The sequence below is a fragment of the Sabethes cyaneus genome, chromosome 3 (genome assembly GCF_943734655.1).
Source record: "Sabethes cyaneus chromosome 3, idSabCyanKW18_F2, whole genome shotgun sequence".
In the NCBI taxonomy this organism is placed as follows: domain Eukaryota; kingdom Metazoa; phylum Arthropoda; class Insecta; order Diptera; family Culicidae; genus Sabethes; species Sabethes cyaneus.
This window is the reverse complement of record NC_071355.1, coordinates 88,012,226-88,035,768: the sequence shown is the minus strand read 5'-3', so window position 1 is coordinate 88,035,768 and position 23,543 is coordinate 88,012,226. Positions and strand designations below refer to the sequence as shown.

Sequence of the window (23,543 nt, the reverse complement as noted above, 5' to 3'; positions counted from 1 at the left end):
TATAACCGAAATTTAAGCTGCAAAAAAATGACTCAATCGGTTATGTGAACTACCCCGTTTGGACCAATAGTAAAAATTCAAACAGAAAACAACGGTGACAAATCTTTCCGTGGCATATGTCAAATTTATATGTAGCATGTACCGCTCCATAATGCGAAACGGTTGTTCAACTTTGTAAGTTGTGCAATCGTTCAGCTTTTATTACCGGCCGTAAAATGCAAATAAAAAATTTTGGTCCATCTTTGAAAAGCAAACTAAAGTATATACTCGCTTAATCGGGCTGCGGCCAACATCTCGCTGGACATTTCCAATCGTATGTGTTAAATTATATCATACAGTTTGGGCTCTTTCCAATAGTGAAACATCGTCACGGTCCCACCTGTATTTGAACCCATAATCAATAGCATATCACCGAATCATTATTGTTTGTTTTCAACATAACAAGTTACAAATTTCATAATATATATTGTGTAAATCTCATAATGTCCTTCACTGCAATGGATTTGAAAAATGGTTTCACTTTCCTCAGTTTCACACATGGGTGACATACTGACCAAATGGGCACAGATTGTGATAAATTCAAACCCGTTTAGTACCGCTCACTGCTTAAATTAACTCTGTTTTGTCTCTTCGTTTTTCTTTCACAGAAAGGCAGATTTTCAAGTGTTACCGATAATCTTACGACATTGAGCATCACCTGTTACGAGAAGTACTTGGACGAGTACCGCGAAGTACTAGAAAAATGAAAGTAGTTTTAGCAGCGCTTTTTCTGATTTGCATTAGTAAGTACAACTCGCTTCCTCGTGTTTTCACTTCACGATGCTGTATGATCGTTAGCGGAAAAGACAAAGAGTCGTTGTCTATTATTTCATCAATTTTTTTATACTTGTAACACTCTCACCAACAGGTGCATCAGAAGCACGGACCAAAGCAGAGAAGCGTAAGGATTATGAATTTGACTATGATACTGCACCTGCTGGAGCGCAGTACGGTACTTCATACTCCCCGAAGTCTGGATACAGTGCCGGAAGTGGGCTGCGTTCGATTGCGCAAGGGTCGGCAGACCAAGCTGGTTCTGCGGTAGCGAACCAACATGCAGCCGCTAAACAGGCCGCGTATGTCGCGCAAAACACTCTCGCCCAGGCAGCGGCCCAGGCTGCGGCAACCGCACAGGCTGCTCTTCACGGAAAGCAAGTTTTACTACAAGGTCTGGAGCAGCAAAGCTTGGAAGCGCACCAGGCGCTGGACGCTGAAATACAGCAACTGCAACAGGCCAAACGATCGGCCAAGGCTGCTCAACATGCTGCACAACAAGCGCTAAACCACGTGCAAGTTTTAACCGCCGCTCTGAACAATGCACAGGTAAGTGTAGACAATTTGCAAACTACCCCTTAACACAGAAATGGTTCGCTGCATTCGATTAATATGTGTTATATAACATATCTCTGTCAATCCACCTAACGGTGTATCTTGACTGGTCTTGAATGCATTATTACAGCTCCACTCTAAAATATAATGGTCAGTTTACATAACATCATCCATACAATTATGAATTTTTAATTACATTTTATGATAATAGCCTTGAATCGGTAGCAATTTTATTATTATTGTATCTTAAAACGACGGCTGTGTTTATTCGTGCGCAATTAGTTTTGATGTATAAGCCAATTTCCATGCTTTAATTACGCTTTATTTTGATGGCCTAATTTGAACCTAACCGCAACTTCGTCTCCTACACCATGATTTAGTTTTGACTTCAGCAGTCTTTGTTTTGTTTCATACAGTATTTCTAAGTCTGTTGTTTTGACTTTTCAGTATGGTATTCTTAAAAGGAACTTAAGTAGTTTGAACAATTTATCTTTTGTTTGTTGCTTTCAGAGATTTTTTTACGTATGTAAAATTGCAATGGATTCTTAAATTGCGATGAATGATAAGCAAGTCTAATGATTTTATTGGTTCAAATTTTCTCAAAAATTTCACAAGATGTTACGAGCGCTAATTGGCTCCTTAAATCATCGGTAATGGAATTTTCCTAATTTATAAAACTTTCATTCCTAATTTCATTCTTAATTTACATTCGTTTACAGCTTTCCTGGTCTATGATTATTGAAGCTTTGATATGTTGATTGCATATTTACAACTTAATTATTTTGAATCCTTATAATTATTTATAAACTAGACTCAATCTCATATTTGTTTTCTCGACTAGCGGACTGGTTCTCTATGGTCCAAGGGTTACATAATCCCAATGAAACGTGGGACCTAATGGAAAAGTTGAGATCGAATCTGGTTATAATTGGCTTCCGTTTAAATCCGTTTCAACCCGCGGAAACCTTAGCTTGGTAGAGGGAAAGGACCATGAACCTAGTAAGGGTTACTTACTTTAAGGGGTACTTCAAAGTATCCTAAGTCCTATGTCACATTTATAACCCAGCAAACTTTTCTACTCGACCATCTTCTTCGACAGCACATACTCGACAAGTTTGAGGCCAATTTCAGGTTTCCTGCAGAAAATTTTATTTGCACTTGTCATTCATTCGACATTCTCACTACGCGACCGGCACATTACAAACCGCCGTGTTTTACTTACTTTACTTTACTTTACTTTAGTGGCAACGGTCCTCCATGTACTGTCGGTCCTGGGCTGCGGTTCTCCAATCCCCATGAACACCAGCTGAACGTGCATCGTCTTCGACAGCGCACACCCATTGGGTGCGGGGTCTACCTCGGAGTCTACGGCCTCTTCCTGGTTCTCTGCTGAAAATAGTTTTGGCTACTCTTTCGTCGGGCATTCTGGTCACGTGCCCAGCCCACCGCAGCCTGCCACATTGTACTACCTTCACTATATCAGTATATTTGTATACTTGGTACAGCTCGTAATTCATGCGTCTGTGCCATACTCCATTTTCTATTTTGCCACAAAGTATGGATCGCAGAATTTTACTCTCAAAAACCCCAAGCACTCGTCGATCAGCTTCCTTTAGCGTCTATGATTCATATCCGTAAAGCGACACTGCGAGAATTAGTGTTCTGTAGAGCGCCAGTTTTGTGCGAATTTGCAAACTACGGGACTTCAACTGGCTACGTAATCCGCAGAAAGCTCGATTCGCGGCTGCAATTCATCGTTTCACTCCGCGGCTTCCATTGTTGTCACGTGTCACGAGTGTACCAAGGTATATAAATTCCTCCACTATAGTACTTCATATCGTTCCCCGTCTAACTCCACCTCGGCACCAACACCACTTTCCAAGTAGCACATTTTAGGTCCATCTAGTTGTAGGAACCGGATTACGACTGAAATTAGTCATATTTCGTTTATCACAACAACTTTGTAACAACCGCGCTAGTAGGGTTGGTCTCCCACGTTCCCTGTCAGCAATCATGCATCTATGTACTTCGTTTTGGCGATGTTAATGGATAGCCCCAATCTAGCCACTTCCCTCTTAAAAGACCTGAAGGCCCCTTCCACTGCTCTACGGTTGATTCCGATGATATCGCCGTTATCCGCAAAGTCAAGAAACTTTCAAGATTTCGTGATGATATTTCCGTTCCGTTTCACGTTTGCTCTTCGTATTGCACATTCCAAGGCAATGTTTAATAGCACGTTTGAGAGTGCATCCCCTTGCTTCAGTGCATCCCCTTGCTTCAGTCCATCCAACGTCACGAGAGCGGCGTGTCGTCACGAGTACGACGTCACGAGAGCGGCCATCCAGCGTCATACAAATCAGCGTAACTAGTTTCGTCGAAAAACCATGTTCTAGCATTATCTGCCACAGCTTATTTCGTTTGACAGATCTACGATGCGATCTGATAAAAATCGCGGTTAACGCTCTATTTTTCTATCCCCGCATAGATTTGAACGCAGGATCTTAAAAACACCAAAAACTCATCATCGTCCATCGTGATGTCGATGTCGTCCGCATAATCAAGGAGCATATTAGGCTTCGTAGTGATGGTACTGCTTCTTTGCACGCCTGCCCTTTCGAATAACTGCGGCTTAGGCTAGGCTGAACCGTAGATTCGATAGTCCAGCACCGTACTTTAAACCATGTCACATACGAGTCCCATTTCTCACGGTTAACATGAAACGTCTTTGAAACATCATATTTAATCACGAACCATCCTAACTCATTTCGCTTTATCGAATCGTTAGCTGCCTTTAAAACTATGTTGGTGGGTCTGCCAGTTGAATTCTCGAAATTTGTCGAGGATCTGTCGCAAGATGAACATTTGGTTAATTAACGGATATCTCAATACGGCCGTTCGCTTGCGACTATCAAAAGTTCGGAAAGTATACCGTCCATTCCAGTTACTCTCGTTGCTTTTTTGACTTAATCCAAAATTGATGGAACCACAGTTTGTCTACTACTTTACCAATCGAGTGCCGGGATGGCTCGTGCCGTATCAAGAATTCCTCTCCATTGTACTCGGCCCTGGACTACTAGTTTCGTTGCGCATCTCGACACACGCAAGTCGGCTTCAACCTGGCCGAGCCATCTAGCACGATGGGCCACTCTATTCCTGGTGTCGATGGAACGCTTGATGAAAACGGATTTCACGGCACAGTCGTCCGGCATACCCAGGTGTACGATAGGAATCTCTCCAAGTAGTGTCTGCAACTCATTATTCATACGCCCACGCCACTTTCCACTCGTCGTTAATACTCCGCCAAAAATAGTCCGCAACACTTTTCGTTCAAATAGGGCAAGTGCACGTATGTCTTCTGTATGCAAAGTTACTGTCTCAAGTCCGTAGAGGACTACCGGTCCCTACACATGTCAGGTTTAGGTGTCAAGTCCCTTTTATGAGTTTAGTTCACATTTTCGTAAAACTTGCGCATCTCTTTAACCTGGAATAGTTGTTCCAACTCCTTATGATTTCTATCCTCCTTCTGGCGCTTTTTCCTCCTTAATATCGTGGTCAACACATTCCGCACTCGTCAATACTTGGCCAAATTCTCTCTCTTGAATATGCTTAGATAGTTTTTTCAATTTTTTTCCTTTCCATTACTTGTTGGCATTCCCCGTCAAACCAATCATTTCGTGCGCTCGAGGTTTCCTCACCTAGCACCGCGGTTGCAGGCCAAGTTGACGGCCGAGCGTATCATCCGTTTTTCCTTCCAATGCGTGACCACTTCGGTTTTCTCCGTAATCAGATTCCCCAGCCCCACCCCGTCCTTGCTTATTACAGAAGTTGGCTCGATCGGTCTCCTGATTCAGTTGACCGCTTTATCTTCTCGTATCTTGTTTAGTGGAGCTACCCTTCGCCTCCGCAACAACGCGATTCCAGCGCTGACGTTTCTTACAATAGTGAACCTTCTCTCTGGCAACTCTAGTAGCCTCTTGATTTCGTTCCCTGCTGTAATTCGTCGCACTCACAATAGTAGAACACAAGCGGGCTCTTACTCTATTTTGATGAAACTTACACCAGTTGTTCTTCATAAACATGTAATCAAAGTTATGTCAAATGTTTCCAGTTCCTACTGTAAGGGTGATGCACGAGGGGTGACCAAATTGACTTTTAACCAGGCTTTAATCGATAAGAACTTTTGACAAATCGGTGGCTTCTCAAACACAAAAAAAAAACGCTTTCGGTATAAACTTTGCTTTTAAACTATTCATAAAATTAAGTTTAGAAAGTAGTCTTCGAACGCTTGTGTTAAAATTTGATGCATTCGCTCTTATACGGCGTTACACAAAAGCCAAACTTATTTGAGGGATTGGCATGAAATTTTGGTGTGTATGCTTTAAATTGCAAAAAAATTGTTTAGCGTATTTTGAGTATTTATACTTTTGAAGAAAAAAAAGCTATATTCAAATTTGATTTAAATTGGTTTAATTTCAACAAAAGCTGTGCTAACATAAGCTGTATTCATTTTGCCAAACTGTGTATGTAACCACGAAGAAAAATAGGCCAATTAAAAGTTTAATGTATATCTCAAATGTGATGACCATTTTGTAACAGTGTTTTTGTGCTTCCTCAGCGATATATAGCAGTACTAGTGAATTCGTCATTTGTCATGACGACATTAGATAACATCATCAAATCTCTGCCAGCTATTATAATTTTTAACAACTTTCATTTTTTTGCTTCGCCCAACGTGCGATTAACTTATCGGATTTGTCAATCTGATTTCGTCCGTAACGTAATAAGCCAATCAAGATAAACTGAAATGTTGATGGTTCGTTTATACCATGTAATTTGGTGATTATTTTATTGCTGCTGAACTCAAAATGAGAAATCAGATAAACTAAACGAGCACTTCGGAGCACCCGCGCATGTGGGACCTATTAAAAAAGTGTTTCAGCACAAAACTTCCTATTTTAATACAGTTAATGTACTACCGAACATGTTTAGTTCAATTACATCATATTTATATCGGTATAGCTTTAAAATAAAGCCTAAAAGGACTAAACCAAGAGGACGCAAAAATGTAATCAATTAACAGGACTAAAGAGGGAGCAAATAGTTTGATTACATTCCGGCGACACATAAACGATCTTAATCAAATCTGGGAAGGCAGAGCTGACATAATTAAGCTAATCTACAACTGGAAATAAAACAATAAATCGGTATGGTTATTACGGAGTTACTATTTATGGTATTACTCTGTGATGTTACTGTGTAATAACAAATCGAGTACAATATTGGATTTTGTTGAAAGATTCGAACAGGTACAAGGTACAACCAATATTGTGGTAATATTGGTCCTTGCTTTATCAAATGCAAGAATCATTTTTGCATACATTTTTTATTATAAATTCATCTATTGTTGGTTCCAAATGTTTGTAACGAGCACTCATTTTGCCACAAGAAAAACACGGTTAATTATTACAGAATAAATTATTAATTTCTATTTGGTACAAAATCAAATACACATCCTCCCAAGTAGTGATGTCCGTTAATCGTTCGATTGATTCAACTACTCGAATAACATAAGGAATATTCGAATAATTTTTAATCGAATACTGCCAGCACGAGTAGTTGAATAGTTAAATGAGTACGAATAATCCCCGAATAAAACTCGTTAATCGTTCATAATTATTCGATTAATCGAATTAATCAAAGAAATATTCGAATATTTTTAATCGAACACCACTAGCACGAATTGTTGAATTAATCGATTAGTGCAGACAACGCTCACCGATTAATCGGTAATCGAATAATTGAAAATTTTAAACATCACTACTCCCAGCGTACTATGTAACATGCGCACGATAACAAAGCATATGCTTTTCCTTGAAAAGGAAAGTTAAATTAACGAACACAGATAATTTGGTGCAGTTCAATTTACTCAAAAAGTGATATTAAAAATAATTCAATTATCTACTATGAAATATTATTACCGTAGTATAATTATCCTGTGTATGTACAGATCATTGCAATTGTCAGTCCCAACACGTTTATTTTCAATTTTCAGTTGTCTCTAATCACCGAAACGTTACGAGTTGGGTATTTAGATGGCAATTGGGAAATGGCGATACCGTGCAGCATTTCCACCAGCACCCAAACAACCACTGAAAAGTGCACACCAAAGAAAACAAAAATTTCGAAGTAATACCCGGTCTTTATATTGGATTGGTTATTATGTGCTTATTGCTTCTGGTTGCGCTTATGCTTTATTATTAATATTATGTCAAAGTGAATCTAAAAAACTAATGCTCAACTCATTCCAAACCTTTCCCTCAGGTCGCTTCAGAACACGCCCAGCAGGCCGCTAGTGAAGCCGCGGCAGAACTCGCCTCGCAAACGCAGATGGTCGGTTCAGCCAAGTCACGTGTAGAGGCGATCGAGGAACAATTGAACGCAGCTCGGGTCGACTTTGAGGCCACCCAGGAAGCAGCTCACAAGGCCGCTGCCTCCGCCCAGGAAGCTCAAAATAACGCTGCTGAGGCTGCAGCTCACGCTGCTCTTACACACCGCGTTGGCACTGTGGATCATCAAATCCAAGCGAAATCTTTCAAAACCCAAGGCCCGCACCCATCCGGAGATGAAATCAACAGCACCGAAAATGAGGGACCAGCCAATCACAAATTCAGCGATTTCAAGCCATCACAGCAAGGATACAATTATCCAGGCTACTAACGTACTCCGTCTACCGTTTGACAAGTTCAACGAACTCTCTATGTTTTAATAGAAGCGAAAGCGAACTTATAATGTTACATCCAAAACGGTATGTTTAACTTGGCTGGATTATAGGGTTTTGTCATTTCTTAGGTTCAAAAGTCGTTTTTGTAGGTTTGTTTTGGGCCAAGCGTTTGCAAATTTGACAAGTACTAACTATGACCTATATCCAGTCATGATGTTTAATCTCCATAAATGAGTATTCGAATGCTTTGCAATGATAATGCCGCTCAACTCGATGATGCTGAAAAGAAGTACCTAGATTTTTTTCGTAGTTTAATTCATTATTCTCCCAGAGAATTTATGTTGCCTAGATCAGTAATTCAATGTGGCAGGTAGTCATTTGTTATCGTAGATGTAAGACGTGACTTTGAATATTTATGCTAGGAAGTTTATCAGTCGAATCCATATGCACTTCGGATCTAGTTTAGGTCTGTCTGCGTGACTCGATTAAAATTATTTATTTATTTTGGAGTTGTTATCAGCCAGCATTCTGGCACTAGTTAAAAGAGCTTTTTTAAATACGGAATGCTTTGTGCTTGGAAAATATTTGAATAAAAATGATTCGGAAATAAACATAGACTCTTGTTCTTCTAAATATCACATAATTCACATTAAGGTCGGGTAAGGTATTTTCATCCTACTTTCTTTCTTACTTTCTTACTTACTTACTTACTTACTTACTTACTTACTTACTTGCTTACTTACTTACTTACTTACTTACTTACTTACTTACTTACTTGCTTACTTACTTACTTATTTACTTACTTACTTACTTACTTACTTACTTACTTACTTACTTACTTACTTACTTACTTACTTACTTACTTACTTACTTACTTACATACTTAATTACTTACATACTTAATTACTTACTTACTTACTTACTTACTTACTTACTTACTTACTTACTTACTTACTTACTTACTTACTTACTTACTTACTTACTTACTTACTTACTTACTTACTTACTTACTTACTTACTTACTTACTTACTTACTTACTTACTTACTTACTTACTTACTTACTTACTTACTTACTTACTTACTTACTTACTTACTTACTTACTTACTTACTTACTTACTTACTTACTTACTTACTTACTTACTTACTTACTTACTTACTTACTTACTTACTTACTTACTTACTTACTTACTTACTTACTTACTTACTTACTTACTTACTTACTTACTTACTTACTTACTTACTTACTTACTTACTTACTTACTTACTTACTTACTTACTTACTTACTTACTTACTTACTTACTTACTTACTTACTTACTTACTTACTTACTTACTTACTTACTTACTTACTTACTTACTTACTTACTTACTTACTTACTAACTTACTTACTTACTTACTTACTTACTTACTTACTTACTTACTTACTTACTTACTTTACCAGTCGATAGCCGGGGTGGCTCTTACCGTATAAAGAAATCCTCTCCATCGTCAGCTTTGTGCGGCGGCGTATGCTCCTTGATTGAAGCATCTAACGGATGAAAAAGTAGGCTCGATTTCCAACTTGAATGCATCGTTGAACATCCTTACTCTTATTATTATCGGCGGTGACCAGACATCCCAGATATACGAACTCATCATCCACTTCCAATGCATCGCAGTCTGTCCGTAAGAGACAAACGTTGTTCCCAACCCCAAGTAACCAAAAGTTCCGATGAAAGGGGATTTTTTGGCTTAATCTACCAACGAAATGATCACGAATAGAATTCTATTCAGCTTAATTTTTAAGTAACTAACCGTACTTTCAAGTATGTATTTGATGATTAAAATTCGAAGGGAATGCAAAGCAACATCCAAACAGAACTAGAAAGTTCGCAAAAAGTACACTTGAACCGCTATATAGAACACTATTCAGCTCAAAAACAAACTTCAATAATTAAAAAAAAAACAAAATATAAAAAAAAAAGAGTTCGAAAACAGACACTGAGGAAGCCTGCAAGTCGTAGGCGAAATACGTATCTGTCGTGAATAAAATACACATAGTAGAATTAAATTGGATAAGTTTTCTTATTTTTTATTTTTAGGTTTCGTATTCTACTAAGACGCTCCAAAAACTTCAGTTAAAAAAAAATAAAAAGATTGGGGGGAATTTCCACTTGCCTGTTATGTATTTATTTATAATTTATGATATTACCATAACGAAAAAAGAGCAGTCATTAACTTTTCGCCAAACAGCTCAATTTCGGAAGTAGTTTTTTGGCCCAAAACAGAGACTTTGTTTTGCCTTTCTACTATATAAATACATACCGCTTTTTGTAAATTATTGTAAATTTTAAGTTTGCAATAACTCGAGAACGGGTGAGCTTAAGAAAAAAGTTTGTTCAAAATTATACGTGGAATTTAATTTTGTTTGAGTTTTACAAAAACAGATAAAATTTGGATATTTTTCAAAAATTTGTCTAACTTCAAAATTTAAAAAAATCCGAAAGAGTGTTCATCGATAGCTTTACACCAAATTTTAGGGCATAATTTAAGTAATCGTTAAAAAAATAGGCAAATCGAAGAGGACGTTTTTGAGATAATTGACATTTTATGATTTTTATCATGGTTTTTTCTTTTTAGCCCCATCAAATTGTAAAAAAATAAATTATTTTTGGATTTTAAATTTGCAATAACTTAAGAACGGTTGGTCCTAAGAAAAAAGTTTATTTGATATAATTTGTGCAAAATGATGCGTAAAATTTGATTTTGTTTGAGTTTTACCAAAAACTGCAGAATTTGGATATTTTTGAAATTTCAGATTTAAAAAAAAATTCGAGATCGTGTCCATCGATAGTTCTTCACCAGATTTTAGGGCATAATTTAAGGTATCTTTAAAAAAGTTTTGCAAATCGGAGGGGATGGTTTTGAGATAATTAACATTTTATAATTTTTATCATGGTTTTGACAAGCTTTTTCTTTCAGTGTATTTTGACGTAGGACTACGTCTTACGGCAAGTTTTTTTTCTAAAAGTACACTTAATTTCCTACTTTTCCTTTGACGCCATTATGATCAAATAAGTAGTTTTCAAGATATGATGTTTTGACAAAAAGTAATCTCATTTATAAATACGCCCTTTTGAAAAGTTAGTCTTGACGAAATAAATCAAAATTAGTGGAAAATGAGTTCTTGCGTGGTACCCAACATATCAGGAAAATTTCATTCCAATCAAAAATATTCGAGTCAGCGTTTTGAGCTGAAATTGCTCAACATATAAACATTAATTCAATGAGAATCATCCTACAACTTATTATTATTTGCACAAAACTGGTAAGATCTATCAAACGAAACCGAGTTATTGAAAATCGAACTATTCATTCAAAAGTTATTCAAACTTTAACACTTAAGGACCGTATACTAAACCGTTGAAACGTGCAAAATCAAAATATTCTATCAAATATCGATTGTATTCAATGTATATGTGATGTATGTGTGTATGTATGTTTGTGTATATGTGTGTATATATGCATGTGTGTATGTGTATGTGTTTACTGCTTGCAAGAAAATTGAGAAACATGTCAATTGTCTGAAATTTTTGGAGCGTCTTAGTGGAATATGGTAATGGTGGTCTTGAAATTAAAAATCGCTGGGGAAAATCATGGCGAAAATGGTAATTTTTGATAAGATACAACAGGGTGACCAAAACCAATATGGCCGCCAATTTTTTTTACTTAATTTGAAAGCCTTACCGTTTTTCTTTACAAAATAGTGTCATTTGTAGTTTATTTCACAGCAAATTTAAGCATTATCACAATAACTGTTCGAAAACAGACACTGATGAAGCCTGCAAGTCGTAGACGAAATAAATATCACAATAATTAGAGTAGGGCGAGGCATAAGTGCGATGTTTGAAGTTGTCATCAATTTCAGCAGCAGTTAACAAAACCATATTATCTTCAATCTGCGTTATATTTCGGTAAGGAATGTTCTCAATTTGCACCTTTCCTATTTTGCGTTGGTGTATTGCAGCCTCCGTTAGATCGAAACTTTTCCAAACGTTTGTTTTTTGTTTCATCAGCGGAAACACATTGTTTTTCTTCGGCCAACATCTGTAGAGCACACAGTTTTCTGCAGATCTTTCATTTCTAGTATTTGTAATATAGTGCCTAAAGCTGTATATAATTAGCTATACATTCTTGCCTCATCCATGAAACGCACTTTTGCCCCGTCTGTGAATCGAACTTTTACCCCGCTAGACGCATGACGGGTTTAGATTAAATTACGGAAAAGCGAAATATATTTTGTAAATTATTTTCACCGTATTTTCAAAACAGATATGTGAGTGATGTAAAACGCTGCTACAAATTTTCAACAAGTAATATCTTCCTGTTGATATCGTATTTGCCATATAACAAAAAATTACATCAAAACCGCCCTAAAATAATATTTGCACATAGCTCAGCAACTATGCTTCGTAAGCAACCAAAGTTTACGTTAGATTCAAGCTGTCAAAGTAGTCACCCATCCATGCCAATGTAGAAAATTTATTCGGAATCTGCACCGATAAATCACAGCTCTTCATGCTGTTTATTAACGGTATATCGCTCTTGCTTCCGGATGATATTTGCTATTTGCAGACGATATCAATTCCGCTTACACTTGGGCCACACTACAATGAAATAGTTGCCAAGGCGAATCGGCAACTTGGATTATTGTTTAAACTAAACAAGTTTCAGATCTAAGTTTTCCCTTTTTTCCAACGCCTACTAATTCACAACAAGAAGTCTTACAGCTTACAGGTTAGAGGACATCCTAATGAACAAGATGGTGTATATTAATAAGCACATGAGTTTGTCGTATTAGCAACGTTAAAGCGCATTTCATGCTGAAGTATTCGTAGTTCGAATCAGAACGGTACCGTGGACCCCCGTTCGTTTCACCGTTATTTAACTGAACACTTTTTAATTTAAAACCCGCTGGTTTGCACAACGTGCAAATTAAATATTGTTCAAATGTCATTCTCAACATGACATCATTTGCTTATGCAGATAATTCACATAAACACGATTTGTTTGTGCTGACCTAGCGTGTATAATCTGTTTCACATTCCGTTTTCAGAACGAATATACCTAATACAAATCCGACCGGAGAAAACAAATATTCGCTGCTTGCAACTGCCAACTAAATAACCAAAACAATAACAAAGAGCAAGGCGAGCCATACAAGTTTCAGCATATTTAGGGTTGCCAGTTGTTCAAATTAAAAACTCACCCCGTTAGTTGGCATGAGGAAGCGTTCAAACGAACGGGGGTCCACGGTATTTGTCTGGGTCACTTTATCGTAAACATTACATGACGACTTGTTGTTGCTATAATTGCTAATAAATGTAACTGTTGAATGAAACTGTTACCTCTGATAGTCAAAAGATATTACCACTCTAAGGTACTTTTGTTTATGCAATGTTATTCAGTTTCAACCAGATACGCGAGCGACTGGGTGTAAACTATTTTTGGTATAAATTTTAGAAACTTGATATTATGCGATATTACTACGATATTATGCTCAGCTCTATTAAATTAGTTTTCATTTTGATATGATTCATGTGTTCACGAAAAATCAGTCATACTTGAAAATGGTAGGCCTGTATTCAAATATAGAATCGCCGTTTCTCAATAATAAATTAAAACATTTTCAATCCAAACTTAGACTTAATCATTTAAATTTTTTATTTACAAAAATAAATAATTCACGAACAACATTCTAAGTTACTAAACATCTAGCACTTATTCAGGAACAATTTCTATTCTATATTTACAGAAGGGATTTTAACGAAAACCGCCATACGACACTTATGATGAATTCGATTGCCGGACAGCCTTATTCTAACGCCGGCGGACGAATCCGGCATTTTTGATTATTTTCACGATGTTTTCACGTGGAATTTTATCGGCGGCCCGCTCAAATACAGGCATCTCCTTGTCGCCAAACCATGACTCTTTGGCTAGTGCTGCAGCAATGCGCGGGTTTTTGTAAAAGTTATTCTGCAACTCTGCCGGGTAGCGCGCCTCGTTCAATGCATTTTCCACCACAGCCGGATGTGCTAAGGAAGCGGGCTACAAAAGCAAAGATGAAGATAATTGATTGGAAGTAGCATTCGAACGGTTACCCGTGCGCGCAGGCTGGGTTCACTACGTACCTCGTGCTGAAGTGGCTGATGCTGCAGCGCCAGGGCGATCGGTTGGTTCAGATAGATTTGTGCGGAAGCACCGCGGGTAGCGACGCAAATGACGGCGAAAGTTAAGATGAGTGCATTCATTTTGATCTGCAACAAAGGTATTATTAGATGCGAGGGAGTTTACATATGAAATCGGTTACATAATACGACAGTAGACGCTATGCACGCAACGAATGGTGGCGGTTGGGTGTTAAGTTTGGCGTACCAAATGAAAATGGGCGTTTGCGGTATTTTAGTTTTACCCGCCGCTGACCAGTACCCACGTATCAGTTTCATTACGCTAATCGTGACTACTGGGGAAAGAAGGAGAATAATCGTTGACGTAAGTTAATTTGCTTCGCTGCTTAGTAAAACACCACGCTCAGCTTAGCAGCCATTGTTATTGCATAAATTCCAAGCATGAATCTTATGTTGGATCCAATACTTTTAGTTAAAATACAACAAACATATGATTGTTACTAGAGTTGACAATCAATGCTGTTTTACAAGGGTGAATTCCTTTCGAGTAAACAAGGAAATCTGGTTATGCACTTGTTCTGAACGACATTTTACTCTGTTTTCTTGCTACCTCGTATTGAAATTAGTACCTCACATGCACACTTAATTACTTGCAGCTGATTGACATCACCGGTATGGAACGAAGATTTATTTTATTTTTACTATAAAAATATTTGGTTGAAATAATTAAGTTTTTCTTTTTCAATTTTTCAATAAGTGCACAGATTTCTGACCTATTGCCATCTTCTCCCCGTAATTAATAAGACTTTTCAGCGCTAATTTACAATTTCACACACTTTTCGAAGCATGCGGTTCGTCGCTTCAAAATTGAACTCAATCACAGAACACGCCACCAGGACACTGCACACTTTTTCGGGTTAACAGTCCTATATACTTACTGATAACGGAATCGGAGGATATCCCTTTTGTTAACGGTTCAAAACTAGAAAGTGAACTACGTGCTGACGAAATAAAGTTGCGTTCTTATATATCGTATATGCTCTATTTAGCGAAATCCAGGCTCCGATCCGCAGATCGTTCTCTTAGCACTCATAAACACGCCTCCATTTGAACACCCGCTGAGTAATGGTGATGCTGTGACGCTGGTATCTGTAGTACCGGTACCGTATTAGTGGTAGTATTACTAGTTATAGTTTATTCTACACTATCGTCATGCCGCCATACGAGGTATATCCTTAGCAATACACGATGTTTCCGCTAAGACTTGTTTTACGTTGTGTGACCGAAACTACCGCTAGGAACAATCACGTTTGAGTGGATCACGATGAGAAACGGTAACGTTCAAGTACTGCTTGCTTCCATCCTGGTGAGTGGAGGGCAAAACGGTCGTTTGAAGTTGAAAGTTCAACAAATATCATGTTTTTTTAAGTTTTACTTAATGACGAAAATAATAACGTAATCATGACGAAATTTAATTAATAATTAACTAAACAAAATGATTTGAATGAGGTTAAGATGCATCAATTTCACAAATTCTTTTAAAACAATTTAATCTGTTGTCCCTCGTAAAGATTAAAAAAATCGAGTACTGGGAAAATGATGCCATTCACTGACTTTATAAATTTATATGTTTTTTTTTATTATTTCACTAAATGGCATAAAGAGTGTGTAGAATCACCGAAACAAACGCAGCGGGATCAATCCTGCATACTCGCAATGAAAATTCCGGACTATCCGCTCGTGAGTTGGATGAATTGTTATCACAAATCCACGACGCGTGATGTCCTGAAACTAATTGGACTATCCACAGGATTTATATGCTTCGCGCGATCGCAATGAGGTCAAAATTCTCGAAAAATTTAATCTCAATCTACAATCTGCAGCAATCTGCAGCTGCGAACTAAAAAGTTACGCTTCCGATCAACCCTCTAGCCCGAACTAGTTATAAGAATGGGTACTGCGAACTACGAACTGCTAAAGAAGTGCAGAATACAGAAAAAATAGACTTGGACTGGACTTGGACAACAAAACTGGTTTTTTTGTATGGACACTCTCACTGCGAGCAGTATTTTATTTCATTGTGATATCGTTCAAGTGTTTTATCTGTATTCTGCACTATAGTCTTTTTGCAGCATCGCTATTGAGTAAGCGAACTGCTTATTATCCGTGCTTAAGTGTCGGTGTTTTCATCCTTTTTTCCGTTTTTATGTTATTTACTACTTTTCAACCTATCTCCAATCGTAAGGCCGTCTTCAGACGGTCCTTGCTTTTAAAGCCGAAATTTGTTTTGAATTGACAATATGGTTGTGAACCAGGGTTTGTCTGCTTCTTACTAGTTGTGTTCTGCCAGCAGCAATTAGCAAAGCTTTTTCCTATATTTGTTCTACTCGTCGCCAATTCTTTGAGCGTCTCGACGCAGGCACATCGGCTACAACATGTCAAGTCATCTAATACGATGGACCACTCTATTCCTGGTACCGGTGGTGTTCTTGAACAGAACGGATTTCACTGCACAGTCATTCCGCATCCTTATGGCGTGGCCGATCCACCGTAGTGGATTTCGCCAGGTGTACGTTGGGAATCTCTCCATGCAGTACCTGCAACTCGTGGTTCATAGGCCTACACCACACTCTCTGCTATCCGTTTGTACTCCGCCAAAAATAGTCCGGAACACCTTTCGTTCAAATACAGCAAGTGCATGCATGTCTTCCGTAAGCAAAGTTACTGTCTCAAGTCCGTAGAGGACTACCGATTTGATTAGCGTTTTGTACATCGTCAGCTATGTGCGGGAGGCGTATGCTTCTTAGTCGAAGCGTCATATGGAGGGAAAAGTAGGCTCGACTTTTAGCTTGAATGCGTCATTGAATTTCCTTGCTCGTATTATTGTCGTCGGCGACCAGAGATCCCACATATACTAATTTATCAATCAGTTTATCGCCGTCAATAGCCACTGTCCGTGGGAGGCAAACTTTGTTTGCCCTGGTGGTTTTCGACGCATTGATTTGTAACCCAATCCTTCTAACATCCGTTTTTAGTCTGGTGAGCTTGCCTCCGCCGTCACAAGGTTCTAGTAATGACCTAGTTTGCGAAGGCTAAGAGTAGACTATTCTTACTGAAGATCATTCGTCTCGTTTCGATACCTACTCGCCCGATCACACTTTCATTAGCGAAATTGAATAACATACTGGACAGTGCATCCCCTCACCGTTCCCTCTGCATGATTCGAAAGGACTCGAGAGGGTCCCCGAAATACGCACGTTGCACATCACTCGCTTCAGGGCAGCTTTGATCAACCGCGTCAGTTTATCCGGAAAACCGTTCTCGTGTATTATCTGCCATAGCTGTTCGCGCTCGACTGTATCGTATGCTGCCCCAAAGACCAAGAAAATATGATGCGTGGGCACGCTGAACTCCCGACTTTAACATTTCTGGGGGTTTATCGGAGAGTAAAAATTGGATCCGCAGTAGCACAGGCCTCCATAAAGCCCGCCTGGTACTGCCCTACGACTTCTCTTGCTATTGGGGATAGACGAGATAACAAAATCTGGGAGAGCGCCTGGTAACCGGCGTTGACCAGCGTAATGTCACGGAAATTAAACAAACACGTCTGCAGTAGTTTCTCCTCCTCCCAAATTCTACCAAATCCCAAATTACCCAGTGAAGTTCCGTTGCTAGCGGATCATTTTTGTAGAATTCTTTCGCCTTTCCGGGGGCTCTACTATTTTTCAGCTGCCCGATTTTCGGATCTCTTCGAGATTGGGAGCCAGCACGCTGTTATAAGTTGCAGGCACTCCTAGGTTAACTTCCGTTCCGTCTCCTTCTGTTATATCGCCGTTAAAATGCTCATCGAAGAACTGCTACCACCTGTCAACCACCTCGAGCTTGTTTGTGAGCAAGTTTCCCACCCTTTTACGTACATGTTTTACGTAATCATGATTTTATTAACGTAAAACATATTAGAAATAAAAAATTTTCAGGTTTGCTCTCAAGCGTGGTATAAAGATCATTTAAAATTACACATCATAAATTACAAATCACATTCGAAATTGAATAACAACTGCGAATATATAGACACAAAACGCAGAAAATACCATTGATCGAAATTTATTAAAGTGATAACATTAGTAATTTTGTCGTAGCGATTTGCTTTACCCCACATTGTCACCAGTTTCGCCAATTATTTTCAATCAAGAATGCTGGTAACCCCTTGCACTGCATATGTACATAAATTGATAGTGATCACTGATCACACACATCAAATCAGTCAGGTGTGTTTGCTAGCTGTACCTATTCTACGAAGTCAAATAAAATCGCAGATCCTTCTCCTACCCTCCGGAGTAATGTTATGCTAGGCAAAAAAAAACGTCTACCAGCACACTGGCAAAGTACGTTATTTTTTCTCAGACACGCATGGGCGATACAAAGCGGGAATTACTTCCGCGCGAATTGAAAGTCTATTGTACAGTTTGATGACATCGAACCGGAAGATAGCGCAAACCGGTTACCATACGTACGTATCAAGGTCAATAGTGACGGTGTCAACGTGCACGGCAAAAGGAGCGTCACGAGCGCAGAGAATAGAACTCGAGCTGAGTACAGGCGAAAATTCCTCTCTAGGAGCAGGTTTCCCGTCACGTGACTAGTTGAGTTGAATCATAATCGTTCAAATTTTTTAAATTGAATTTTTTTTCGTATTTTTCTAAATTTTACTTTATTTTAAATATACTTTAAATGTACTTTAATAAGCTATATAATAACTTTTTGCTGCATTTGACCGCAAGATTCATTCTAAACTAAATGAGAGTTCAATGTACTATTTCGACTTCATCCTTTCACCTACCAACAAATCACAATCTTTTAATCTGTGTACACTAAATTTAATGTAAGTCAAAAGGTTTTTCAACTTGCATGTAATTTATGAGATGTTGGCATATCCGAAAAACGTAAAATTTTCAGCTCTTAAACACAAATCATTGCATATCGTGCTACGAAGAGTGCACAAATGTCAGGTTAAAGGAATCGGTTTGCGTGCAATTACTTGACGAACAAAGTGCAATAGCAACAGTACAAAGCGATGAAGTAAGATGTGGTTAAAGGGTGAAACAGACTAAAGATGTTTGCACTTTGCTAAGTAAGCCACACTACGGCCACACTGTTGAATTATAGTTGTACTGAATCAACGTTTAGCGGCTATCACATATGCATGCAATTTGTATAGATTCCCATGAAAAATTTTACTATTTTGTTTCTATAAAAGAACATATCAGTACGTATATGTTGCATTTTATTAAATTCACAGAAATCAATTTGTTAAAAATAATCACAGATTTGCGAGTGTGGCCCATTTTAACCCGTATCTCCTAAGGCAGTTGCCGTCACCAAATCGAGCAACAAAACTGAAAGTAAACCAGTAAAAAAACTAAAACTTGTTGAAAATCATTGCCGAGGTCAGACAACCGGTGACGGAGGTGTGCTACGAGCAAGTCGTCGCGTAGTAAGCAGTACCGTTATGGCTATAGTAAGCATAGTATCACAATAGTATGCTGAGTAAGTCTAGTCATTGGATAACTCGAGTCCACCCGTAGTAGTTGCTAGGATAAAATAAAAAAATTCTTCCTCGTATTTTACGTACAGAGTTCAAAATGCGTTACATTTCTCAACCGACGAGGATATACAGTGCGCTAATAAGCAAGCAGAAGATGGGAAGTATTTATTTCATCTCAATAACTTCAATGAATATTTATACCATATTTATACGATCGATGTTATAATTTATGGGAAAAATTATCTTCCTTCTACTTCACCTAATCAGATAACCGTTGAGGAGGACGTAACAAAATCGGAATTTACTGATTAGAAATTTTATTGATAATGGTTGCTAATGAATTATCCGCAAATATGATTAAAGTAGTAAAAATAAAAATTCAAACAAAATTCCTTCCGTTGTGTTGAGGACTATTTATCAATATTTTTAGATATTAAAAAAAATAATAAAAAAAATATCAGTGACAATGATAACTGTGACGTCATGATAGTCAATCAGTCTTTGTAATTATTATGACTTTAGCTGAACACCTCTGAAATAAAGAATAAAACTAAATTATAACTATACTATTATTATGATTTGTTAGACTATTTCTTCTTTATTTCTTCTTGTCAAGAAGGGAAAAGCCAGCGGAAGTGGAGCACCCGAGCAGGAGCGAAGAGCAAAATAATATCAATACCTATGTGTTATGGAAATCGAATAACTCATATCTAAATTTGGTTTTGTTTTGGCTGGCATAGTTGGTAAAATAACAAAAAATAATATCAAAATTTTGCTCCTTTAAGACCAAAAGCATAACTACTTGTGTTATTTGAATAACAAACCAATAACATGACTATATACTCAGAGTTTGGAATAACATATTTTAGTATTATTAAGATATTGAATAACAAATGCAGTAGCATATGAGATATTAAAAAATCCTTTTATAAAATATTTATAATCTAAAATCTCTTTAATCAATAAAATAAAATTTTAGGAAATACTAGCTGACCCGACAAACTTCGTACTGCCACAAATTAAACTGTGTTGTACATAAATCGTAAATTTCGGATGACCTTTGTCACAATCTCGAGTCTCGCAAGTTTCTGTAGAGTTCATGGGTATTTTAATATACAAATTTTCTTCACAGTAAAGTAGAAAACAACTCCCCCCATTGCTTACCCTGATAAAATAAAGCGGAAAGCATTTAAATATTCACCATCATTACAAACCATTTCGCCGAATATCATTTTGCAGAACACCAATTCTCGGTTGATTATAACGCGGAATATAGAATTTCGCAGAATACTATTTCGCGAAAAACCTTACGCGGATGTACCATTCCACGGAAAATCATTTCGTAGAAAGTACCATTTCGCAGGGGTGACCCAACTGAAGGAAAGTAACTAAGGTCAGTAGATCTAAGAAAATAAATAAACCTAGATAGAGGTGATCTCTACGGGGGGCTGCCCCCCGCAGTGGCTGGTGCTTCCGACGGCAGGTCGCCGGCAACACTCGCGGCCTGTGTCCGTCTCGCCCTAAATCATCTAATGTTACTATTGATAGTTTTTGGTGGTCTTGTTATTGATTAATGTTTTATGAAAGAGTCTAAAATTTCTCGAGTTCGATTAGTTTTTGAGTTACGCAAAAATTTCTGTTCTATTTGTATGAGAGCCCTTAACCTCCTACCACAGGGGTGAGGGGTCTCAAACCATCATAAAAAAACCTGTCTCCAAACCCCCCCCCCCCCATGCCAAATTTAATTCCATTTGCTTGATTAGTTCTCTAGTTATGAGGATATTTGTATTTCATTTGAATAGGAGCCCCCTACTATTGAAGGGGGAGAGGATATAATTCCCCTCCTAAAGATGGGAGGCGTCTAAATTCACCATAGAAAAAAAATTGCCTATAAAAACACTCACATGCTAAATTTGGTTCCATTTGCTTGATTAGTTCTGGAGTTATGAGGAAATTTGTATTTCATTTGTATGGGAGCTCCCTCTCCTAAAAACGTAAGGGGTCCCAATTGATCATAGAAAAAATTCATGCCTCCGAAAAAACCTACTTGTCAAATTTTGTTTCATTTACTTGATTAGTTCTCGAGTTATGAGGAAATTTGTATTTCATTTGTATGGAAGTCCCCCGTCTTAAAGGAGAGAGGGGTCATAATTCCCCTCCTAAAGAGGGAAGGGGTCTCAATTCACCATAGAAAAAATTCTTGTCTCCAAAAACGCTCACATGCCAGATTTTGTTCATTCGCTTGATTAGTTCTCGAGTTATGCAGAAAATTGTGTTTCATTTGTTTGGGAGCCCCCCCCCCCCTCTTAGTGGAGGGAGGGGTCTCTAACCATCATAAGAACCTTCCCTGGCCCAAAAACCTCTGCATGCAAATTTTCACGCCGATTGGTTCAGTAGTTTTCGATTCTATAAGGAACATCCCGACAGACAGACAGAAATCCATTTTTATATATAAGATTTGTTATTTTGAGTTGATTGCGGGGTCGCATTCTGGGGTTTGGTTCAAGTTAGAAACTGGCCGTTTTCCTGGATGTATTCGAAACGTTCCTAGAACGTGTCCGGCAGTGGCCAATGTAATCTTGGACTCTTTATATGACGACAAATGAACTACTTTTTCAATTTTGAGTACTTAAAGATGTCACATGTTGTATTTTAATTCAATTCAGAAACTGATCCCCGATCCGGAACATTCCCGGACGTGTTCAGATGTGGCCGATGATGTCTTAAACATTTTATACGACTACCAATGGTCTAGTTTTGCAATTTAGAGTACTTGGAGGTGTCGCATGACGAGTTTGTTATGATTCAAGGTGCTTCTATGTTCAAGTTTCATATATTCATTATAGATAGATAGTTACTATGTACAGCAAAGTTGCTTATTTTACTGTGTTCTACAACTTTTGTGAATACACTGTACTTTTTAGGACGCATTAAAAAAAACAAAAATTTGTATCACCCTAATAAGTAGATTTACGGTCACCATAATAGTGTAAAAAGTTGCGCCATATTTTTTAAATAAACTTTTCCAAAGACACACCACCATTTTTACGCTAGAGCACATGATCGCGTTTTTTTCTATTTGGTTCATATCAATAAAGTTTGCTTAAATAATTTTATTAATGTTTCATCAAATAACTTTTGACTGGTAAGGCCGATTCTAATAAAATTTAGCAGATATATTCACAGCTCTAAGGTCTCTCGTTTGATACTAAGATAATTGAAATCTGCTTAATTATCTGGTTAAAATCGTTATAAATAATTATAAATTTTATTATGCTGTATACGACTGCTGATAACTTTCAAATTAAACATCCAATCAAAAAACAAATCAATAGTGATCTATGAGGCTATACTACCTACCAAATGAGACTAATAGCGCATAAATCGGTTTGGCCATTTCTGAGAAACGTTCGACTAATTGACACCTTGAAGAAGCACATTTTTAAGCATAACTTTTGAACCGCTTGATTGTTTTTGATAAAATTCTCCCAAAAAATTTGCAGTAGCAAGAGCTTCCATTTGGTACTAAAATTGTTGAAATCGGTTGAGCGATTCCGGAGAAAATCATGTCACATAATTTTTACATTTTTGCTTATAACTTTTAAACAAAATGTCGGACCGCAAAACAATTCAATAGTGATCTACAAGGTGATAACACAGGGCTTCGACCGATCCTTTTTTTCTACCGCAGTCACACCAACGCGCATTCAAGTTCACACCGTCCGTTTAGAGGTGGA

General features: G+C 37.8%; 2 protein-coding genes across 2 annotated transcripts; one reads left to right on the top strand and one right to left on the bottom strand.

The window, feature by feature from the left end:
- Positions 1 to 742: 742 nt before the first annotated feature.
- LOC128743305 (uncharacterized) lies at positions 743 to 8,085 on the top strand. The gene is made up of 3 exons (XM_053839858.1): positions 743 to 782; positions 908 to 1,362; positions 7,690 to 8,085. Exons 1-3 carry the CDS (start codon positions 743 to 745, stop codon positions 8,083 to 8,085), a joined length of 891 nt encoding a protein of 296 aa, XP_053695833.1.
- A 5,865-nt stretch (positions 8,086 to 13,950) lies between these two features.
- On the bottom strand, positions 13,951 to 14,384 carry LOC128743306 (uncharacterized). Its single transcript, XM_053839859.1, has 2 exons — positions 14,265 to 14,384; positions 13,951 to 14,181 (listed from the first exon to the last, which is right to left on the bottom strand). The coding sequence occupies exons 1-2, from the start codon at positions 14,382 to 14,384 to the stop codon at positions 13,951 to 13,953; spliced, it is 351 nt and encodes a 116-aa protein (XP_053695834.1).
- Positions 14,385 to 23,543: the final 9,159 nt, after the last annotated feature.